This window comes from Hyperoodon ampullatus (assembly GCF_949752795.1).
Source record: "Hyperoodon ampullatus genome assembly, chromosome: 3".
NCBI classification, from domain to species: Eukaryota; Metazoa; Chordata; class Mammalia; order Artiodactyla; family Ziphiidae; genus Hyperoodon; species Hyperoodon ampullatus.
The window spans coordinates 177096025-177116426 of NC_136916.1; the positions used below are offsets into that span (position 1 = coordinate 177096025).

Sequence of the window (20402 nt, forward strand, 5' to 3'; positions counted from 1 at the left end):
GGCCGCAGCTGTGCACGCGGGGGCGTTAGCCGTTAGACAGTGTTCAAAGCTCTGGGACAGAGGAGCTCACCTGGGGAGTGAGTGTCACTAGGGAACAGGGAGGCCTCGCATTCCGGGGCACTCCATTGCTTACGTGTCAGGGAGAGCCGTGTCGGAGCCGCTGATCAGCCCCGAGAGGTGGACTGAGCCGGACCTTTGGCTCTGGCAACGTGGCGGTCGCGCGTGCCCGCCCTCGTGGGGCACAGGCCATGGCATTGGAGGGGCTGAGGGAGGGCGAGTGGGCAGTGAGTGTAGGCAGGACTCTTTCTGTGTAGATGGGAGCGCAGAACTAGGGGGTGCCTGGAGGGGACCGCGCGGGCTGGCGAGAGGTTGGATGGAGCGTGTGGCGGCATGTTGGGTGGCTGCTGTGGGCGAACGGGGAAGCCGGGCTCGGGGACAGGCGCAGGGAGTGCCGGGAGACAAGGTCGTCCTCTCCTGACCCAGTCTGCGAACCGCCTCAGGCTGGACAGAACAGCGTGTATGTTTCTCCCAGAAAATCTCAAAGTCCCCAGCCATCCCCCGAGGTGTGTTCCGTCTCGGTTCTCTTCTGTGTGTATGTTGGCGCCCTCCCCATGCCAGTCGCCGTGTCCCGCGGTCCAGTCGGGAGGACCGTCCTGGGTCGACAGCGCCTGCGTGTTGCAGTCCGGGCCGGGTGTGGGGTGTGGAGCCTGCGCCCCCGCCAGAGCCACGTCGTGCCCGTCTGGTGGCCTTTGGGCATTTGGCTGTGGAGACGATTGTCCCGCCTGTGGCTCGTTCTCCCGTTTCAGGCTCTCTGTCTGTGCTCAGTATTATTATACATAAGTTAGAAAACACCATTTGCTGGTTAGAATTTGATCACTGGCAGCACTTCTTTCATATTAATGTGGCTCATAAAGGGAATTAAGGTGTCTTTTAAAGTCACCAGTGGTTTTTCTAGAAATCATCTCCACCAAAATTAAGAAACTAAGTTAATGGGTTTATGATTTTAGAATCCTGCAGTGCTTAGACCTTAAAAGCTGGAGTTTTTTGGGCTTCCCTGGTGACGCAGTGGTTCAGAGTCCGCCTGCCGATGCAGGGGACACGGGTTCATGCCCTGGTCCGGGAAGATCCCACATGCCATGGAGCGGCTGGGCCCGTGAGCCATGGCCCCTGAGCCTGCGCGTCCGGAGCCTGTGCTCTGCAACGGGAGAGGCCACAGCAGTGAGAGGCCTGCGTACCGCAAAAAAAAAAAAAAAAAAAAAAGTTGGAGTTTTTGTGTCTGATTCAGAATGACAACAGCAAGTGTTGCAGAATCACCCTGCAGGCAGGTGGTGGCCGAGTCTGGGGTGGAGGACAGTTTGCACCCGGCTGTAGCTAGTTATCCCCAACTTAACTGCCTTCCCCCAACCCGCTCCCGACACATTTCAGCAGCTCCTCAGAGGCAGCCCCACGCCAGGCCCCTGCTCAGCCTGTCCTTCCCTGGAGTGCCCACTCCCCTTTCTCAATCTGGTCATTGTCCACTCAGTGACCGAGGTGTAGCCTTTGATGCCCAGGTCAAAACGTGTCCCCTTTGTCTGTAGTCCTCGAGCAGCCCTCTGAGCCTCAGAGATGGCACCTCGCAGATGTACATCTGCTGCAGGGCGTTCTAAGACAGGGCCGAGACCTTCCTTTTCTGCATCCTTCACGTTGCCTGCAGCGTATAGTCTCTTACATGGTTCAGGAGCTCACTAAATGTTTGTTAAAATGAACGCTTTAGTCACCTAAGGTGAAGTGACAGGAGATTTTTTTTTTAATAAATAAATAAATCTTTATTTATTTATTTATGGCTGTGTTGGCGTCTGCACGCGTGCGTTCTCTAGTTGCGGCAAGCGGGGGCTACTCTTGGTTGCGGTGCGCGGGCGTCTCATTGCAGTGGCTTCTCTTGTTGCAGAGTGCGGGCTCTAGGGCGCAGGCTCAGTAGTTGTGGCACACGGGCTTAGTTGCTCCGCGGCATGTGAGATCTTTCCAGACTGGAGCTCGAACCTGTGTCCCCTGCATTGGCAGGTGGATTCTTTACCACTGTGCCACCAGGGAAGTCCGACAAGAGATTTTTAAGAGGACTTATTAGTAGAAGGAAAATAGATTTGAAAATTGGATCACCAAATAGAAATTGATTTGACAGGAAAGGCAGGAGGAAGAGGTTATAGGCTACCGTGCCAGAGCTCCTTTGGGTGTCTCTATTTAGAGAAGCTTTGCAGAACAGATCACTAAAGAAAATAATCAGAACAGGATGCTGATTACGGAGCTGTCCATGAACGGTCTACAGTGTTCGGTTAGTCTAACGATCTCCATTCTTGTTTAGTCTAACAATTTTCAATTCAAAGCTGAATTGGATATTCAGTGTCCTCCTTGGACCCTGTCTGGAAGGATTTAGTTACTGAGGTGCCAAAGGGGTGTAGTGAGACGCTGAAGTGCAGGGAAACACCCAGATAACTTTATCTGCGTGCCTTTGTGAGATGGGCCCTGTGGATGCCTCCCTGGGGGTCGGGCGTGCTGTGTGTGCAGTGAGGGTGAGGAGAGGGCTCAGCACCCACGGGAGACACAATGGTAACAGGGGGGAATTAGAGGCAGTTGAGCATTTGTGGGGACTTACAGTGTCACAAGCATTGCTTTCTTGTGTCTTCATAGATTGTCATTCAATCCTCACATCAACCTTTGAGATGGGAATTATTATCCCTGGTTTACAGACTAGGAAACTGAGATCCATACCACGTAGCTATTAAATGTCAGGGCTGGAAATTGAGCCCAGGTGTCGACCTAAAGCCAGTCCTCTTTCTACTGTTCAAAATCAGAGAAATACTTTGGAGAGAGAATCAGCAGGACTTAGGGTTAAACTGAAACTCTTCTTTAAATCAATCAATCAATTTATTTATTTATTTATTTTTGGCTGCATTGGGTCTTCGTTGCTGTGTGGGCTTTCTCTAGTTGCAGTGAGCGGGGGCTACTCTTCGTTGCGGTGCGTGGGTTTCTCATTGTTGTGGCTTCTCTTGTTGCAGAGCACATGCTCTAGAGCACAGGCTCAGTAGTTATGGCACACGGACTCAGTAGTTGTGGCACACGGGATCAGTAGTTGTGGCACACGGGCTCAGTAGTTGTGTCTCATGGGCTCTAGAGTGCAGGCTCAGTAGTTGTGGCACATGGGCTTAGTTGCTCCACCGCGTGTGGGATCTTCCTGGGCCAGGGCTCGAACCCATGTCCCCTGCATTGGCAGGCGGATTCTTAACCATTGCGCCGCCAGGGAAGCCCCCAAACTGAAACTCTTAATATTTGAATTCTGGTGGACGTCTGAGATTTGGCAAAGATGTGGAGCAATGAGAACTCATAGATTGCTGATGAGAGTATAGGCTGGTGTAAACACATTGGAAGAAGTTTGAAGTTGTCTTCCAAACTTGAATCTGCTTTTACTCAACAGCCCAGCAGTTACCCAACAATCCAGCAGTTCCACTTCTGAAGTATCCTTGACAAACTCTTAGCCTGTGTCCTCGGAGGTTATTTGCAGAAATGCTCATAATGAGCACTATTCAAAGCGAAGAAGTGGAAATAATTCAAATACCCTTCAACAAGAGGGGGAATAAATTGTGGAACGCTTTATAGCAGTGGAAATGAATAAGCTACAGCTTTTTTTTTAATCAACAAGGATAAATCTTAGAAATATTATGTTAAGTTAAAAGCAGTTGCAAAAGGATGCAAATAGCATCGTACTATTATTTTTATACAAATGGAAGGCAAACAGTACTAAATTATGTAGTGTTTAGGAGTACGTAGGTATGTGGTTAAACTATCGATAAACGCAAGGGAATAATGAACACAAAATTCAGGGCTCACAGGGCTTCCCTGGTGGCACAGTGGTTGAGAGTCCGCCTGCCGAGGCAGGGGACACGGGTTCGTGCCCCGATCCGGGAAGATCCCACATGCCGTGGAGCGGCTGGGCCCGTGAGCCATGGCCGCTGAGCCTGCGCGTCCGGAGCCTGTGCTCTGCAACGGGAGAAGCCACAGCAGTGAGAGGCCCGCGTACCGCAAAAAAAAAAAAAAAAAAAAAATGTAGGGCTCACACATGGGGAACGGAGTGGGCAGGGACTCTTGGAGCCAGAGAGCATCAGCGATGTGACTACCGATTTATTTCCAAAGTTGAGGGATGGGTTCCTGGGTGTATATTTCATTATTAGGCTTCAAAGCACATATATTCTTTTGTTTGTGTTAGATATTTCATGATATTAAAAATAGAAGGAAAAAAAACCCAAGCCGGAGGATCAGAATGGAGACTGGTCCCTCTGACGGGTTTAAGAGAAATTCTGAAAGTGCTGCCCCAATTCTGGACATAAAGCTCATTCACTGGGATGTTGGGATGAGCACAGCAGTCAGATGTTAGAAGGAACAGAATTTCAGAGCAGGGAGAGGATGGTCAGGCCTGGGTCTGTCACTTCTGCCTCCGTTTCCTCTTCTCTGAAATGGGAGTCGTGATACTTCCCTCACAGGGCTGTGTTGAGGATTAAAGGAGAGTGGAGATAAAGCACTGTGTGCAGGGTAGAGGCATAGAGTTGGTGGGTTGGGATGAGCCACGCTCCAGGTGGAGCCGGGGAGCTGAGCGGGAACCACGGCCAGTACAGTGGTAGCGGTTGGACTGACCATTGCTGCTGCAGGATTTGCCTGGGGTTACGCTTTGCAAGCCATGAAGCACATGGAACCTCAAGTAAAACAAGTTGTTCAAAGTTTACCGAAATCTGCCTTCAGTCGTGGCTATTACAGAGGTGGGTTTGAACCCAAAATGACAAAATGGGAAGCATCATTAATACTAGGTGTAAGCCCTACTGCCAATAAGGGAAACATAAGAGGTGCTCATTGACAAATTATGCTTTTAAATCACCCAGACACAGGAGGATCTCCTTATATAGCAGCCAAAATCAATGAAGATTTACTAGAAGGCCAAGCTAAAAAATGAAGTAAATATGTGATAAATGTTAAGTTCTTACTCATTTATGTATGTGAGTACCAGCTTTTTATAATAAAACGCCTCAAAGCTACACATTTTAAAAATTAGCATAAGCTAAATGAAAGCCTTGGTATAAATTTGAGGATTTAAAATCGGATTATAGAATATTTGTAGGTTAATACTCAGCAATTATGGATAAATGCATGCCATTTGAAGTGTTGTTCATTACCCATTTGTCAAATAATTTGGTACCTATTTCAAGACAAAGTGAACAAGGTAGTCTCTCCCTGAAGGAATCCCCAATCTGATGGGAGACTGATAAAGTGATAATTAAAGTACAGTGTGATAAATATGATGGAATTAGCACAGGTTGTTATCGTAGGGGCTCATCTCATCGGGGCAGGAGGCTGTTCAAGGCACAGAGGACTCCGCCAGTCACTTAGAACCTTGAACTTAAAAGTGAATTTAGCCACAACTTAACCTCAGAAACTGATCTAGGTATGTATTTATCACTGTGTCAGTGATAAATCTAAATTGTTTCAGATTTCATACATTAAAAACTATAACAGCATGATTTAAAAAAAAAGAAAAAAGTACTGTGTGCAGTAACTGGAACGTGTGCTCAGCGGGGTGCACACTTCTGAGGATGCTGTAGGGAGTGCAAGACAGAGACCGGGTCCTCTGTGGCCTCAGGGTTGGCCAGGCGGTTCAGTTAACTAAAAAATACACTGTAGAAAAGGGTTCGAAAAAGAATCGATCTTGTTTTGGCTTAGTCCAGAAATTCTTGTTCGAGTTTATACGGGGGTTGACAGCTAGCACTTTAAATCAGTCCATTCTCTTTCTTTCTTTCCTCCTTTTTTTCTTGTAATTTCAGCACTGGGAAATTTGGTGCTTGTTTTATACCAGGACTTTGTAAGCAAAGTGATCTAACCTTGTACGCATCACGGCCTGGGCTCCGGCTGTGGAAGGCTGACATCCATGGGACCGTTCAGGCCACGTTTATCTTAAAAGATGTCTTTGCTGGAGGAGTCAAGCCTTTCGAGCTTTACCCGCGCCTGGAATCCTCTGACGGGGGAAGTTGCAGCTCACCCGAGAAACACCTGGGGCTTGTTTCATGTTTCTTTCAAGAAGGCTGGGTGTTGAGTTGGAATGAATATAGTATTTACCTTCTAGACACCGTCAACCAGGTAAGTAAAGTGATTGTACCACATCTTTGGTGTCTAGAGGCAAGAGAATGTTTATGGACTATTCTGCTTCATTTCTCAGATGATAGAAGGAGTGGTGTTGATTCTGATGCTTTGCTTTTTCCATTGGGCCCGTCAAGGAATCCAAGTGAAGGTTTGGTTGTTTTTGTAGATTTGAAAAAATATTTGGTTTAAATATTCATAGTCCTGTCCCCTGCTAAGAAAGTGTGTGTGTTTTTTATTTAAGCACAAAATTAAACTTGTTCTTTATAATTTCTTTGGATCACGTGTTTTCTGCCTACCAAATTACTGTGAGCGTATTAAATGAAAACTCAAACATGACGGAAACAGTAAGATAGGGACTCATTCCCCAAGGCCTCCGCAGGGCAACGCTGAGTTGGGCAGGGGGCTCTTTCTCTAGCTTTCTTTCCACCCTGTTCTTTTACCCTTATTTCTCCTACCCAAATGGAGCCACATTGTTTTGCCATTTTTTTCCCCACTTTACTTAATGATGTATTTGGACAACTTTCCAGTGTTATTTTTTTCCCCAGCATTATTAAATCATGGTAGAAAACATTTTCTGTTTAAATCAGGATGGTAAGAGGTTATTGCCAACAGAGGTGGAATTAGGAATTTAAAAAAACCAAAACTGTGTAGTTTCAGTTTATTCTTAAGAGCAGAGCTCTTGCTGTTTGTACGTCATCTCTTCACCCCACATTCCACCCCCATCCTACTCTCACGTTCTTCCTTCTTGAAGTCAGCAGGCCTCTAACAGACGCCCTTTTCTTTATAAGCAGAGCTTCACTCTGCTTAGAAATCAAAGGGTTTTCTTAGTTGTGTGAACAGAAAATGAAATTCATCTGCAAGGCTTCTTAATGATTGTTATCAGCCATGCCTGGTACTACTGGTTTAGTAGAAAGAAAAACTGACCTTCTTCTTCCTGGGAGCACACATTCCAGCCCAGGAGAGATGTGCCAGGTGGGGGTTTGTGTAAAGTGCTGTGAGCTCTGAAGAGTCCTGGGCATTGCTGAGGAGGGTGAGCTTGTCAGGGACGCTTCCTAAGGAGGTGGCCTCTGAATCAAGTTGGAACTCTCCCAGTGAGCAAGGGTCAGGAAAACAATTCAAGCAGAGCGTGTGACGTGGAGGAACAGGGCTGGGGTTTGGACAGGCCAGTTGATGCACCTGAAGCCAGACGAGGGCGACCAGGGAGCGGGGAGCAAGGCGGGGACCGGTTCAGAGGGTGGCTGAGAGGCGGGGAGAGACGGCTCGCTCAGTCTCATAAATTTCCTGGCAGGGGGTACAACTCAGTCACACATCCGTCAGATATTACCTAACTTTGGATTGAATTACCCTAAGTTTCAGAAGTCATGATAACGAAGAGCACTTGTTGGACTTCCTTGGATTCCTACACACACTTGTACGATTTGAACTGTTACTATTGCCTGGTTTTGTGATTTTTTTTTTTTTTTTGGACAGGCCACAATTGCTGGTTTGGAAGGATCAGGTGATATCGTGTCTGTTTCCTGCACAGAAGATGAAATATTTTTCTTAAAGGGAGACAGGAACATTATAAGAATTTCAAGCAGGCCTGAAGGACTAGCATCAATAGGTTTGTATTTGTTGTAAAATGTTATAAAATGTATTTGTTATAAAATGTATGTAATTACAGTTTGTGATGTATAAAATGTACCATTTTTTTGCTCGTTAAATGATTGTAGCTTTTTCGAAACACGGAGGTGTTCAGAGGGCTTCCTTTGATTCTGAAAAGACGGTTTGTGAGACTTTTCTTGAAGGTTACTTGCTTTCAGGCTTACATCAGCCAGGGTTTCACATTTGGTGGCGTTGCTTCTGTGGGTCTGGAGGTCAGGGAGGTTGGGTGAGTAGGCAGGAGAACTCGGCGCCCACCTGTCTGATCTCCGTCCGACACTCTGAGACAGCCTGTGGGATTGATGCATAAGATTTTAGAACATTTCAGTCTGTCACCTGGGACATGTTTTTTTACCTTTAACATAGTTCTTCCTTATAGTATTGATTATTCTCTGTGCTTTTGACTTTTTTTTGGTAATTCATATTTAAGCCCAAATTCTAATGAGCAAAGAACCTTTCTCTGTGTTGTCGTGCACGCACACGGCCATGGTACTTTATGTATTTGTTCCTGGTGGTCGCAACAACAGCTGTGTGGCCCCTGCCCCACTGCCCCTCCCCATCTTGTCATTACTGAGTTGTGCTCACCGTCTTCCAGAGACTCTGCTAAGCACTTAACATTCACAATTTCGTCCAGTCCTCCGAACAGCCCTGTGCGGGAGGGCCCGATGCCCGAGGTGAGGGCAGTGCCCACAGATGCCAGCACCTCGTGGGGCCTCTGAAGTTCACCGGGCAGTTGCACAGGCGTCCTGCCCCCGCCTTTCCCTAACCAGGCCGCCTTCCTCCCTGGGGCTGGAGCGGCCTTGGCCCTTCCTCGCTCGCTGTGCCCCTGTCCTGACACTGCTGCTGGGGTCTCCCCGACGAGGCCTGCCCTCCTCGGGTGCTGCCCTCTGCACCCCTCCCCCTCATCATTCAAGGCTCGGTCGATATCGCCGCGCTTTTGATAACTTCTTCCAGTCGCCTTAGTTGAGTCAGTCTCTCCTCACCGTGTTCCTGGGGCCCTTTTCCTGCTGCTCCTTGACTGCAGAGTCATTGACTTACCACTTACCTTACGAAAGAATAGATTTTTGATTGCAAGGCTCTCGTGACTCACCTTGTGGCCCTAACGCAGCACATGGTTTGAAGAAGGCCCTAGCACGTTAGTCAGTGGTGTCCTCCTCTCTCAGATTAGAAAACTGAGGATTGGGGTAGTGCGTGACAAGCCCCAAGTCACCGTCCAGATTTCCGCTTCAGCCGCTGTCTCCCCTGCCTCGCCAGGTTAGTCAGGAGGGCCCGCCCTGTGCCATGGCTGTGGGCATGCCACCGCTTCCCTTGGGTCTCTTGGACACAGGGCCATCCTCGGTGTTTCTCCTCTGACCAGCGTCAGCTAATGTCTGAGTGACCGCAAGAGAGGCAGCGGGGATCCTGGGCAGGAAGTGGGGCTCCCTCCCTCCAGCACGGGAGGGAGCGGCCTGCCTGGGACACGGCTATAGAGTTTGTCTTTTAAACGTTAGAATACGAGGTTTGGCTGCTGGGAGAATATAAAAAACAGCCTCACTTTAGCCAGATATTTAGCCTCAAAAAGACGAAAATGAAGTACTAGCTGTCTCTGTCCTGAATTTATAATCTGCCAAGAGATGGCAGGAAGAGAGTGAATTACCTCTTAAGTCACAGAGCGCAAGTTGGGGCGAACATCATTCCAGGGCCGTAACTTTCATAGAAAGGGACTGAGCTCTACTCTTGAGCCTGTGAGCTGGGGGCCTTAACAGTGTCACCAAGGGGCAGTGCCACTTACAGGGGAGAAGTGACCAGGAGCCACGAGGCCAGTAGACTTCCTGCAGGCATGAAGATGCTCTGTAACTGCACTGCCCACACGTGGCTGCCGAGTACTCGAAATGTGCTGAGTGCAACTGAGGAACTGGATTTTAAGTTTTGTTTCATGTCAATGAATCTGAATTTAAGTAGCTACATGGCTGGTGGCTACTGTACTGGACGGTGCAGCTCCAGACCAAGATCTGCCTGTGTAATCTTGTGTGACCTTCTGCAAGTCACTTCCCTGCCCTGCTCGTCCCCACTGTGTGCTCCGGAGCCTGCAGGCTGCCCTTGTGGCCCCCGGCCGAGGCAGGAATGCCCGCCCGTCTGGGTAAGGACCGTGTCTCCATGCCTAGAACGCGTCTGGCACGCAGTAGGTACTCGGTAACAAAAGGATGGCTGGATGGATCAAAATGGGCCCCAGTCCTGCGCTGAGGGTCCTGTGGCTGGAACCTCCTGGTGTCGTGTTGAGAGGAGGACGTGTCCATGGAGGTGGGGGCAGAGCGCCAGGACCCACCACCCCACGGCCAGTCCTGCTCTGCGCTCTCTCCTCTTCACACATGACTCCTTTAATGAACTCCTCTGTTTTGAGTTTGCACTAGTGAAAAATTACCTTTCCCTCCTTGAACTTTGAGAATTTTTATTATAGGTACATGTGTGTTTTTCAAAGGCCCCTGGAGTAGTTGTTTTTTGGCTGCACCACGGGGGCCCCGGCAGTGAAAGCACCGAGTCCTAACCACCGCACCACCAGGGAATTCCCTCTAAGCCCTTTTTACTTCCTTATTATTTTTTTTTTCTAAGCCCTTTTTTAATAGGCATCTCACCTTTATATATTATTTGTGAGTTGAAGTGAGAAATGCTCTACCTTATGATAGTCCCTTACTTTGAGTTATTTACAAAAGACAGCTACTGCGAGTTATTTTACTGATTTTGATACATGAACTTCCTGGAGAACAAAAACCATGTGTTGGAACCTGTTGTACAATCCTTTTAGTTTTGCTGGTTTCTCTGAATTTAGCAGGCTGGTATTTAGGGCTGGCAAACCTTAATAAGAGCACTCGATCTTTCCCTCCAGTAACCATGGTAAAACTGACTCTTCTTTCTCAGTGCGGGACGGTCTGGAGACGTCAGGATGCCCAGAGCAAGTCCATGGGCAGCGTGCGGAGAAGCCGCCGGGGGCCACGCCTTCCGAGACGAGGCTCAGAGGCTCCTCCGTGGCCAGCGAGCCCAGAAGCAGGAGCAGCTCGTTCAACTCCACCGACAGCGGCTCCGGGCCGCAGGCGGCTCCCGAGCTGGGCAGGAGTGGCCAGCTCACCTCGAAGAGGTTCAGTGTGATCAGCTCGGAGGACTTCGACCAAGAGCTCATTGTGAAGCCCCTCAAAGTGAAAAAGAAGAAGAGGAAGAAGAAGACAGGTACCATCCACGGCAGAGCACACACAACCTCCTTCCGCCCCCGTGGGGCCTTTTACCAAACTCTGGGAAGGCTGCTGCTTGCTGAGTGAGCACTGCCCGTTCGATGGAAAGCACAGCAAGCGAATGTCTTTCTTCCTCGAAGGAGTTTTCCTGTGAAATAGTTATACATTATACACACACATAAAGCATTAAACTATAATGTAACATACCACCCTGCTTAACAGGTCTGGGTGTTACACTTTTCAATATTTAAGTAAAAATTTCAGTTTATTCATGTACATCATTTATTAGACCAGAGATTCTATAAACCTGGAAGGAAGGTCATGGAAATCTTTAGATGGATCAATTTATGTTCAGTGTAGGGTATGTCATCAGATACGGGCTTTTTTTTCTCTTTTCTTTTTTTTTTTTTTTTTTTAGGCCGCACTGCATGGCTTGTAGGATCGTAGTTCCCCAACCAGGGATTGAACCTGGGCCCTTGGCAGTGGAAGCATGGAGTCCTAACCACTGGACCGCCAGGGAATTCCCAGATATGGGATTTAACACTGAGTTTTAAAAAATTTTTTACTCCTTGGTGCCTGTTGAGCCTCTCTAGCTAAAGATCACTGCGATGTTGAAGGAAAATGTTACCAGATCCCTTAGCATTTTAATAATTAAAAGAAATTGGTCTGTGATCCATTTGTTCCTTTGTTTTTCTTAGTTAACATTTCTTGAAGGAGGCCTCAGAGCCCATCAGTGTGTACAATATTTGCATCCATTTAAAACATCCCTGCATTGGGATAATTTGTACTTAAGAGTATTCTTCACCTATTAGATATCCTTCATTTAAAATGCTTTTATCTTAGGCCCAAATTTTGTTTTTTAGTTAGTGTCTTACTAGATTCGTACCTAATCTTAAACGTTCTTCTTTTAAACAGAAGGTGGAAGCGGGACTACCTGCCCCAGTTCCCTTGAATCGACTCCCTGCTGGGAGTGTCCTGGTGATAGCCCCCAGTCCTCGAACACGGACCTGCTGTCCACGACCTCGAGTTTGGGCAGCATCGTGGATCAGTCCAGCACAGGGTCTCCTGACCAGGAGTGCAGTCTCAGTGGTGAGGCCAACAGTGTCCTGCCAGAATATAGCGACCCCGAAACGTTTAGTGTCTTGGAGGCGCCCCTCCCCGCCCCTGACTCACTGAATGAAGAAGGTGACGGAAGAACCAAAATCCCGCTATGTGACGGCACAGGCGAGATGCAGCCGCCTGGCGGGGTGTTGAGTTCACCCTGGCATCCGAGGGAGGACGCGGAAGGGAGTGATGACGTCACGGAGCTCGAAGAGGAGTCCTGCCCCGTGGGCGGTGGGCCAGGGAGCACACAGTCACCCTGCCGAGAGCGGGGCAGCTCAGTGGAGGCCCGGGAGGCGGGGGGCACGGAGCCTGCTGAGCCCCAGAGCACTTTTCCGGAAGCCCCACTCCCGGGCTCCCCCCCGGTGCCTTCCAGCCTCAGCTGGGCGCCCAGTGCTGAGCAGTGGCTTCCAGGGACCAGAGCTGAGGAGCCCAGTGAAGAGCAGGGCTTCCGGAGGCACCTGGGGGCCCCAGGCCACCTCGGCTCGAGTCCGCAGCACGCTGCTGCTGACGATGACACAGGGCAGAAAGCAGTGGCTGCTTCCGAATGTGACTTGGGGAGTGCAGGAGGACGACGGCCTCGCAGGGTCTCTGCCTCGGTGGCCAGCGCCCGTGAGCAGCCCTCTCGGGACCAGGCGTTGACGTCCAGTGACGAGGAGGACATCTATGCCCACGGGCTGCCCTCTTCTTCCTCAGAGACGAGCGTGACAGAGCTGGCAGGGAGCCGCTCCCTGCAGGACCTGCGCCCGCCGGGCACAGACGAGCCCGGGCTGCTGAAGTCAGAGGAGGTATGTGCGCTCCTTTCTTAAGGGAAATCATTGGCAAACTGATTATATTTTTCTGTTTATGCAAAGAAATTATATTCCTACTGTAAAACCCATATGCCAGAGGTATTTGGAAGTCTGGCTTTGGGGGATTTCCAGCGCAGGGATCTAGAATGGCTTGGACTCCTGCTGACCTGTCACCCCTGCTCAGTTACCCACTTTACCAACAAAAGCAGCCTCTCCTTGTTGATTCCGGCGGGGCCGGCCTAGCACGGGCAGCTAGTGCTAGTCATCCCAGAGGACGGCTGGACTGGCCTGGGGGCCGCTCCCAGGAACCAGTGGCGAGAGGCCCGTCCACTTGTGGAGGGGAAGGCTCTGCCCCTCAGACACGCGTCTCGAGGAGCCGTGTCTCCCTGACCTCCAAACAGTGGCGCCAGGGCTCCCCTGCAGGCTGTGCAGAAACCAGGTTTCGAGTGTCCAGTTTCCTGGGTCGGGTTCTACCTAGCCTATGCAATTAAGAGACGATTATTAGCTATTCTTGGTCATTTTATATAAAAAAGTGGCTTTTAAAAAGTGCTTGTTTTCCTTAACAAGTAATTATTATTTAGATGTATTTGGTTTCAAAACTAACTGTGTATTGTAACCCTTCCTGCTAAGTGGATGTGAGGTGTGGATTATGCTTGTGAACTTACAGCCACGTGTGCTTTCCCCAGATGTGCCTCTGGATTCTCTCCATCCTAATGATGTGTGGCATTGGGGCAGCTCTCACCATGTGCCAGGTGCCACGCTAAGCACTTTACAAGTTTAACTCATATACTTCTCTAAAAACAAAACCCACGAACTAGGTGCTCCCGTTTCACAGGAGGACGTGGAGACTCAGACAGTTAAGTGGCTTCTCAGCAGGTCGCATGGCAGGTGGGGCCAGGGCCGTCTCTCCCAAACCTCTGTGCTGTCTGTCCTACCTCGAAAGTGAAACGTCCTGCTTATTTGTTTTAAGACAGAATGCCCTTTCACTCAGTCTTCCGCGCATTCACCCTTTCGTGAGTGCCTTCGGCTGCCAGACTGTGTCGGGCGCTGGGGACACTGCAGTGCCCGTGACAGGCAGTCGTGGATCTCAAGAGTCCTGGACATGTGTGCAGATCCTCCCAGTTGAGTGGAACTGGGCGATGGTGATGAGCAAAGTGCAGGCGGGGCACGGCGCCCACAAACCATGGCAGGGGCCAAGCAGCTGAGGCCAAGTGTGTGGGCAGTTGGCATTCTAGACCAGAACTTTAGAAAAGTCCTAGGTGAGAGGGCACCTGGTACTTTGAGGACCTCCCCCAGCCTTCACCACTCCCCCGCTTGTCCCCCTCCAGAGAGCTGGAAAGCCATCTTTTGTTGCGTTGGGGGTGGGTAAGGCGTGTCCTGGTGAGCCAGGGCCAGATCGAGAGGGGTTGGGTGCCATACTCTGCGAAGCAGTGAACGTCCATGTGTGGGTGATTGTGCAAATACATGGGTTTCTTTTGCAGTTTTGGAAAGCTGTTAAAGTACACACTTTATTTAGCTTTGATTTTTAAAAGAACCCTAACATCTAAACCTTAGTCTACAAGATTCAGTCAGGCAGTGTCTTGGCTAGATTTCCATCAGCCACATGATGTGCCACGTGTCCAATGATCGGATCAGCGCTTAAAAAAATATGGTGAAAAAAACAAAGATAGTGGTAATGCCATTTCTCCTAACACATCTGTAATGATTAGCTGTGCAAAAAATCAATTTGCATACAAGTGGGAAGTGAGGTATCCCTGTAGAATAAAACCAGATCCTTTGAATGTAAGCATTAGGTGAGGGAAGAGGCTGTAGTATCTGTGACAGAGTGTTATCCAGGAACGTTATGGGGTCTTTGTAGGGGACAGCTGCTCCCACTTCACTGTGTTTCTCTTAGAGGTGGTCCAGAGATAGAGGGCCGACTTGAGTGATTGCACACTTTTCTTATTGACGACAGTACGACACATGCAGCTGTGTCCTCTGCCGCAGAACTCAGCAGGCTCTGTCCTTGTTAGTTTGCAGAAAGCTGGATGGGTTACTCCGGGCCGGGCTACGGCATTCTCAGCTTGGCGGTCTCCGAGAAGTACATTTGGTGCCTGGACTACAAAGGCGGCCTGTTCTGCAGCGCGTTGCCGGGCGCTGGGCTGCGCTGGCAGAAGTTTGAAGATGCCGTCCAGCAGGTGGCAGTCTCGCCCTCAGGTTCGCCTCCCAGCTCCCTACTTCTTGCCCCAGGTGTAGACGCCCGAGCACACAGGGACCAGTCCATTCAGCAGACTTGCCTTTTCCCTGCAGGTTTGAGGGGTTTTCTCCAAAGAACGCGGATTGCTGCATTTGACATCAACTGAAAATAGTGTAATTGCAGTTCAGTTTTTGGTTTTTTATTAATTGCAGTGGTAACACATGAACATGTGTTTTAAGTTATACAAATAGCTTGCATTTTTGAGGGTTTTTTATTGCTTTTTTTTTTTTTTGCGGTACGCGGGCTTCTCACTGTCGTGGCCTCTCCCGTTGCGGAGCACAGGCTCTGGACGCGCAGGCTCAGCAGCCATGGCTCACGGGCCCAGCCTCTCCGCGGCATGTGGGATCTTCCCAGACCGGGGCACGAACCCGTGTTCCCTGCATCGGCAGGCGGACTCTCAACCACTGCGCCACCAGGGAAGCCCTGAGGGTTTTTTAAAGAAATATTAACATACAAATGCCTTATAAAAATAAATCTGTTTCTGTTTCTTAGTGTTGTTGTTTTAAAACTTATTTGTTTATTTATTTTTGGCTACATTGGGTCTTTGTTGCGGTGCACGGGCTTCTTGCGGTGGCTTCTCTTGTTGGGGAGCACAGGCTCTAGGTGCGCGGGCCTCAGTAGTTGTGTCACGTGGGCTCAGTAGTTGTGGCTCCTGCGCTCTAGAGCACAGGCTTAGTAGTTGTGGCGCACAGGCTTAGTTGCTCCGCGGCATGTGGGATCTTCCTGGACCAGGGCTCGAACCCGTGTCCCCTGCACTGGCAGGTGGATTCTGAACCACTGCGCCACCAGGGAAGTCCCTTAGTGTTGCTTTAAAGCAACTGAACTAATGAAGATGGGCCCGTGGTTGTGTTGGATAAGTTTGGATTGTTTGGTTTCTTTCTTAGAAATTATTCTGTAATGAGCTATATATATGCTTTGGGTGAATAATCTACTCCCTGACTGTGAAAAGAAAATGCCTTCCTTCCTTCATGCCATGATCAGGCCATTTTCAGTGAGCTGGAGCAGACGCTTCCTGGATGAGGTTCCACCCCCTCATCTGTACAGAATAATTTGCTTCTTTGTCACAATGTTGGCCGCTTTACCTATTTGGGGGATGGCGAGTGGAACAGAAGTGTGTATGTGTATCGTAGCTGGTTTACTGTTAGGACGTTGGAATGCAAGGCAGACAACACTGAGCCTGTGACCTCTCCTCGCCCTCTGTGCTTTGAGATGGATTTCCTCTAACTCTCCTGGTCTTTGTCACTATGTAAAATACCAGTTTGTTCAGGGTTGTTTTGTTCTCTTTACCTCTTTGAACAATATTTTTCCTTAGAGACTAAGATAATAGCCTGTCCCATTAGCTGGCTTTATATAATTATGGGTTTTAATTCTTTTCCTCTCATTTACCTTTGGGTCCATCTCCCCAGCCATTTATCAACTTTGTTTTTTTCCTGATTATATGAATTAACTGTGTGTTTCCAAACCGTTCAGTCTCGCGCTGCTCTAGCAGGAGCTCTGTCTCCACCAGGGTTGGTGCTCTGGCTGAGCGGTCCTGCAGGGCCCCGTCCAGCGTGGGCACCCCAGGGGCCGCGGGCTTGGCCGCCGCCTCGCTTCCCACGCCTCCCTCGGCACCTCGCGCCGGACCCTCTAGTCCAGCCCTCCGTGCTCTTGGTGACTCTGGTGGTTTCTTAGACGCCACCTGCCTCTCCATAGACGGCCCTGCTGTCTGCCCTTCCCCTTCCCTCCCCTTCTTCTGTGTATCACAGCCCCTTTCTGAGTGAAAAAAGGGACAGCCCAGCTCAAGTGCTTCCTTTCCGTCTGCACCTTATCCGTTTGGCTGGTCCAGAATTGACCCACTCCCTTTGAGTCCCTGTAGGACTTTCAGACTTTCCCAGGACACTAACTGTGCCTCCTGAAGGTCGTTCTGGGTCCTCACCGGGCACACCTAGCAGTGCTGGTGCTGCCTCTCTTCCGTGTGATGAGTGCCAGCTCTGTGTGCTGTGTCCTTGATACAGTCTCACCTGCAGCCTTCCTAGCAGCCTGTACGGGGCACACGATCCCATTTCACAGATGAGGAAATGAGGCTTGGAGACACTGAGTGACATGACGCCCGAGCCACACGGTGGGGGTGGGGCGGTGGCAGGGGTTCAGACCTCGGCGCCGCAGGCTCTGTCCCCATTCGGGGTAGAAGCAAAAGGGGGGGTGTTGTAGAAATTTCTCTTCCCCACAGCACCCAGAATGGACTTTTGGGGGTGAAAATTCTCAGTATTTATTGGTCAGTGAATATAATTTTTACTTCCACAGGAGCCCTTCTCTGGAAGATTGAACAGAAATCTAACCGAGCCTTTGCTTGTGGAAAAGTGACCATCAAGGGGAAGCGTCACTGGTACGAAGCTCTGCCCCAGGCGGTGTTTGTGGCCCTGAGCGATGACACGGCCTGGATCATCAGGACAAATGGGGACCTGTACCTACAGACAGGTAGCTGCAGGCGGCGCCCCAGCACCCGTGGGAGCTGGTGTGATTGTGCTTTGGTAGCGACGTGCTTAGAGACAGTGACCAAGAAGCTAGAAGTCAATTTAAATGAAAACACTTCTGGAAAGAGAGTATTTGCCGTTGGAATCTATTAGCAGTTTTCTGCTACTGACTCACATTCAACCCAGGACAAATTTAGGGCAGGAATTAATAGAATTATTTAGCGAGGCACAGAAACAGAATCTTATTCTCCTTACGGCTCACCATGGCGTATCCCTTATCCTGCAATATCAGATCTGAAGAGGAAAGGATAACGGAGAAATGGCCTTAGAATCATTGTTGCCTTTAACTTATGGCTGGATTTTTCAGCCAGGTCAAAGCCCTGCTGCTATACGCTTATTTACACGTGGGTCAGGAAAAAACAATGAGAAATAATTTGCTCTAAATAGCAGTTTATCTCATCCCAGGAAACTGCCCTGAGCGGGGGGACCTTTAGCAGCTGGAAGAGACACAGTGGGACTTGTTTTTTAAAAATAAACTGTAATGAGAGTCAGTGTTTACGTACTGTCAGCAGAATGAGATACGGGTTTCCAAAAGCAATGTGATTCACCAGTACCTGGAAACGATTACGGGGCAGGAGCTCTTTTTCGGATGTCAAGAGGCCGTATTAGATTTATGTAAATATCAGTCTTTTAACCATTTAATATTGCTGATTCCAAGAAAAGGTTTTTTCTTTTTTTAATAGATTTTATTTATTTATTTATTTATTTATTGGCTGCATTGGGTCTTCATTGCTGTGCGCAGGTTTTCTCTGGTTGCGGTGAGCGGGGTCTACTCTTGGTTGGGATGTGAGGGCTTCTGATTGTTGCAGAGCACGGGCTCTAGGCGTAAGGCTTCAGTAGTTGTGGCATATGGGCTTCAGTAGTTGTGGTTCATGGGCTCTAGGGCACAGGCTCAGTAGTTGCGGCGCACGGGCTTAGTTGTTCCATGGCATGTGGGATCTTCCCGGACCAGGGCTCAAACCCGTGTCCCCTGTGTTGGCAGGTGGATTCTTAACCACTGCACCACCAGGGAAGCCCCCCAAGAGAAGGTTTTAATCTCTGTTATGAACTGTCAGCCAGACACGATTCTCTGAGATTTTTTTTAACATCTTTTATTAGAGTATAATTGCTTTACAATGGTGTGTTAATTTCTGCTTTATAACAAAGTGAATCAACTACACATTTACATACGTCCCCATATCTCCTCCCTCTTGCGTCTCCCTCCCACCCTCCCTATCCCACTCCTATAGGTGGTCACCAAGCACTGAGCTGATCTCCCTGTGCTATGCGGCTGCTTCCCACTAGCTACCTGTTTTACATTTGGTAGTGTATATATGTCCATGCCACTCTCTCACTTCGTCCCAGCTTATGCTTCCCCCTCCCCGTGTCCTCAGGTCCATTCTCTACGTCTGTGTCTTTATTCCTGTCTTGCCCCTAGGTTCTTCAGAACCTTTTTTTTTTTTTTTTAGATTCCATATATATGTGTTAGCATACGGTATTTGTTTTTCTCCTTCTGACTTCACTCTGTTATGACAGACTCTAGGTCCATCCACCTTACTACAAATAACTCAATTTTGTTTATTTTTATGGCTGAGTAATATTCCATTGTATATATGTGCCACATCTTCTTTATCCATTCATCTGTTGATGGACACTTAGGTTGCTTCCGTGTCCTGGCTATTGTAAATAGAGCTGCAGTGAACATTTTGGTACATGATTCTTTTTGAATTATGGTTTTCTCAGGGTATATGCCCAGTAGTGGGGTTGCTGGGTCGTATGGTAGTTCTATTTGTAGTTTTTTAAGGAACCTCCATACTGTTCTCCATAGTGTCTGTACCAATTTACATTCCCACCAACAGTGCAAGAGGGTTCCCTTTTCTCCACACCCTCTCCAGCACTTACTGTTTGTAGATTTTTTTTTTTTTTTTTTTTTTTTGCGGTACGCGGGCCTCTCACTGTTGTGGTCTCTCCCGTTGCGGAGCACAGGCTCCGGATGCGCAGGCTCAGCGGCCATGGCTCACGGGCCCAGCCGCTCCGCGGCATATGGGATCCTCCCAGACCGGGGCACGAACCCGTATCCCCTGCATCGGCAGGCGGACTCTCAACCACTGCGCCACCAGGGAGGCCCTGTAGATTTTTTGATGATGGCCATTCTGACTGGTGTGAGGTGATACCTCATTGTAGTTTTGATTTGCATTTCTCTAATGATTAATGATGTTGAGCATCCTTTCATGTGTTTGTTGGCAGTCTGTATATCTTCCTTGGAGAAATGTCTATTTAGGTCTTCTGCCCATTTTTGGATTGGGTTGTTTGTTTTTTTGGTATTGAGCTGCATGGGCTGCTTGTAGATTTTTTTGGAGATTAATCCTTTGTCAGTTGCTTCGTTTGCAAATATTCGATTCTCTGAGATTGAAAGCCCTTGAACATCTGGCTCGCTCTCAGATGTGGGAGAGCCGGCATCCTAGCAGCTCCTGCTTGAGCCCAGAGGGCAGCCTGGCCAGCTCTGGGCCACATGCTGGCCCTGGTCTCTCCAGCCTTGTTCCTATGTCTCCCTTGAAAGTGAAAAATAGCTGGAAAAACATATGCATGTCCAACTTCCAGTGGCATCTGAGTTTCGTTCCTGCTGGGGAAACAGGGTACTTCTGGCCTGGGGGTGAGGAGGGCCTTAGGAGTCACCTGGGCAGTGGTTGCAGACAAGCTCAGACCACCCAGAGTTACTGGGTTAGAGTCTCCAGGGTTGTCCTGAGGGTTTACAGTGTAAGAAGTCCAGGAGGTGATTCCT

The 20402-nt window shown here is 49.1% G+C and overlaps 1 protein-coding gene and 1 pseudogene across 2 annotated transcripts in view; both read left to right on the plus strand.

The window, feature by feature from the left end:
* The window catches only part of TECPR2 (tectonin beta-propeller repeat containing 2), a gene marked incomplete at both ends in the record, with an annotated part of 81837 nt that overhangs the window by 17116 nt on the left and 44319 nt on the right, over positions 1–20402 (plus strand). The window contains 6 exons of the mRNA XM_079700367.1: positions 5841–6153; positions 7627–7759; positions 10693–10998; positions 11916–12889; positions 14905–15088; positions 17412–17585. Of these exons, the coding sequence (XP_079556493.1) occupies positions 5841–6153; positions 7627–7759; positions 10693–10998; positions 11916–12889; positions 14905–15088; positions 17412–17585 (2084 nt within the window). The remainder of the gene's footprint in view (positions 1–5840; positions 6154–7626; positions 7760–10692; positions 10999–11915; positions 12890–14904; positions 15089–17411; positions 17586–20402) is intronic.
* On the plus strand, positions 4640–4975 carry LOC307051031 (mitochondrial import inner membrane translocase subunit TIM14-like; annotated as a pseudogene). The gene has a single exon. The product of its transcript is annotated as a mitochondrial import inner membrane translocase subunit TIM14-like (transcript).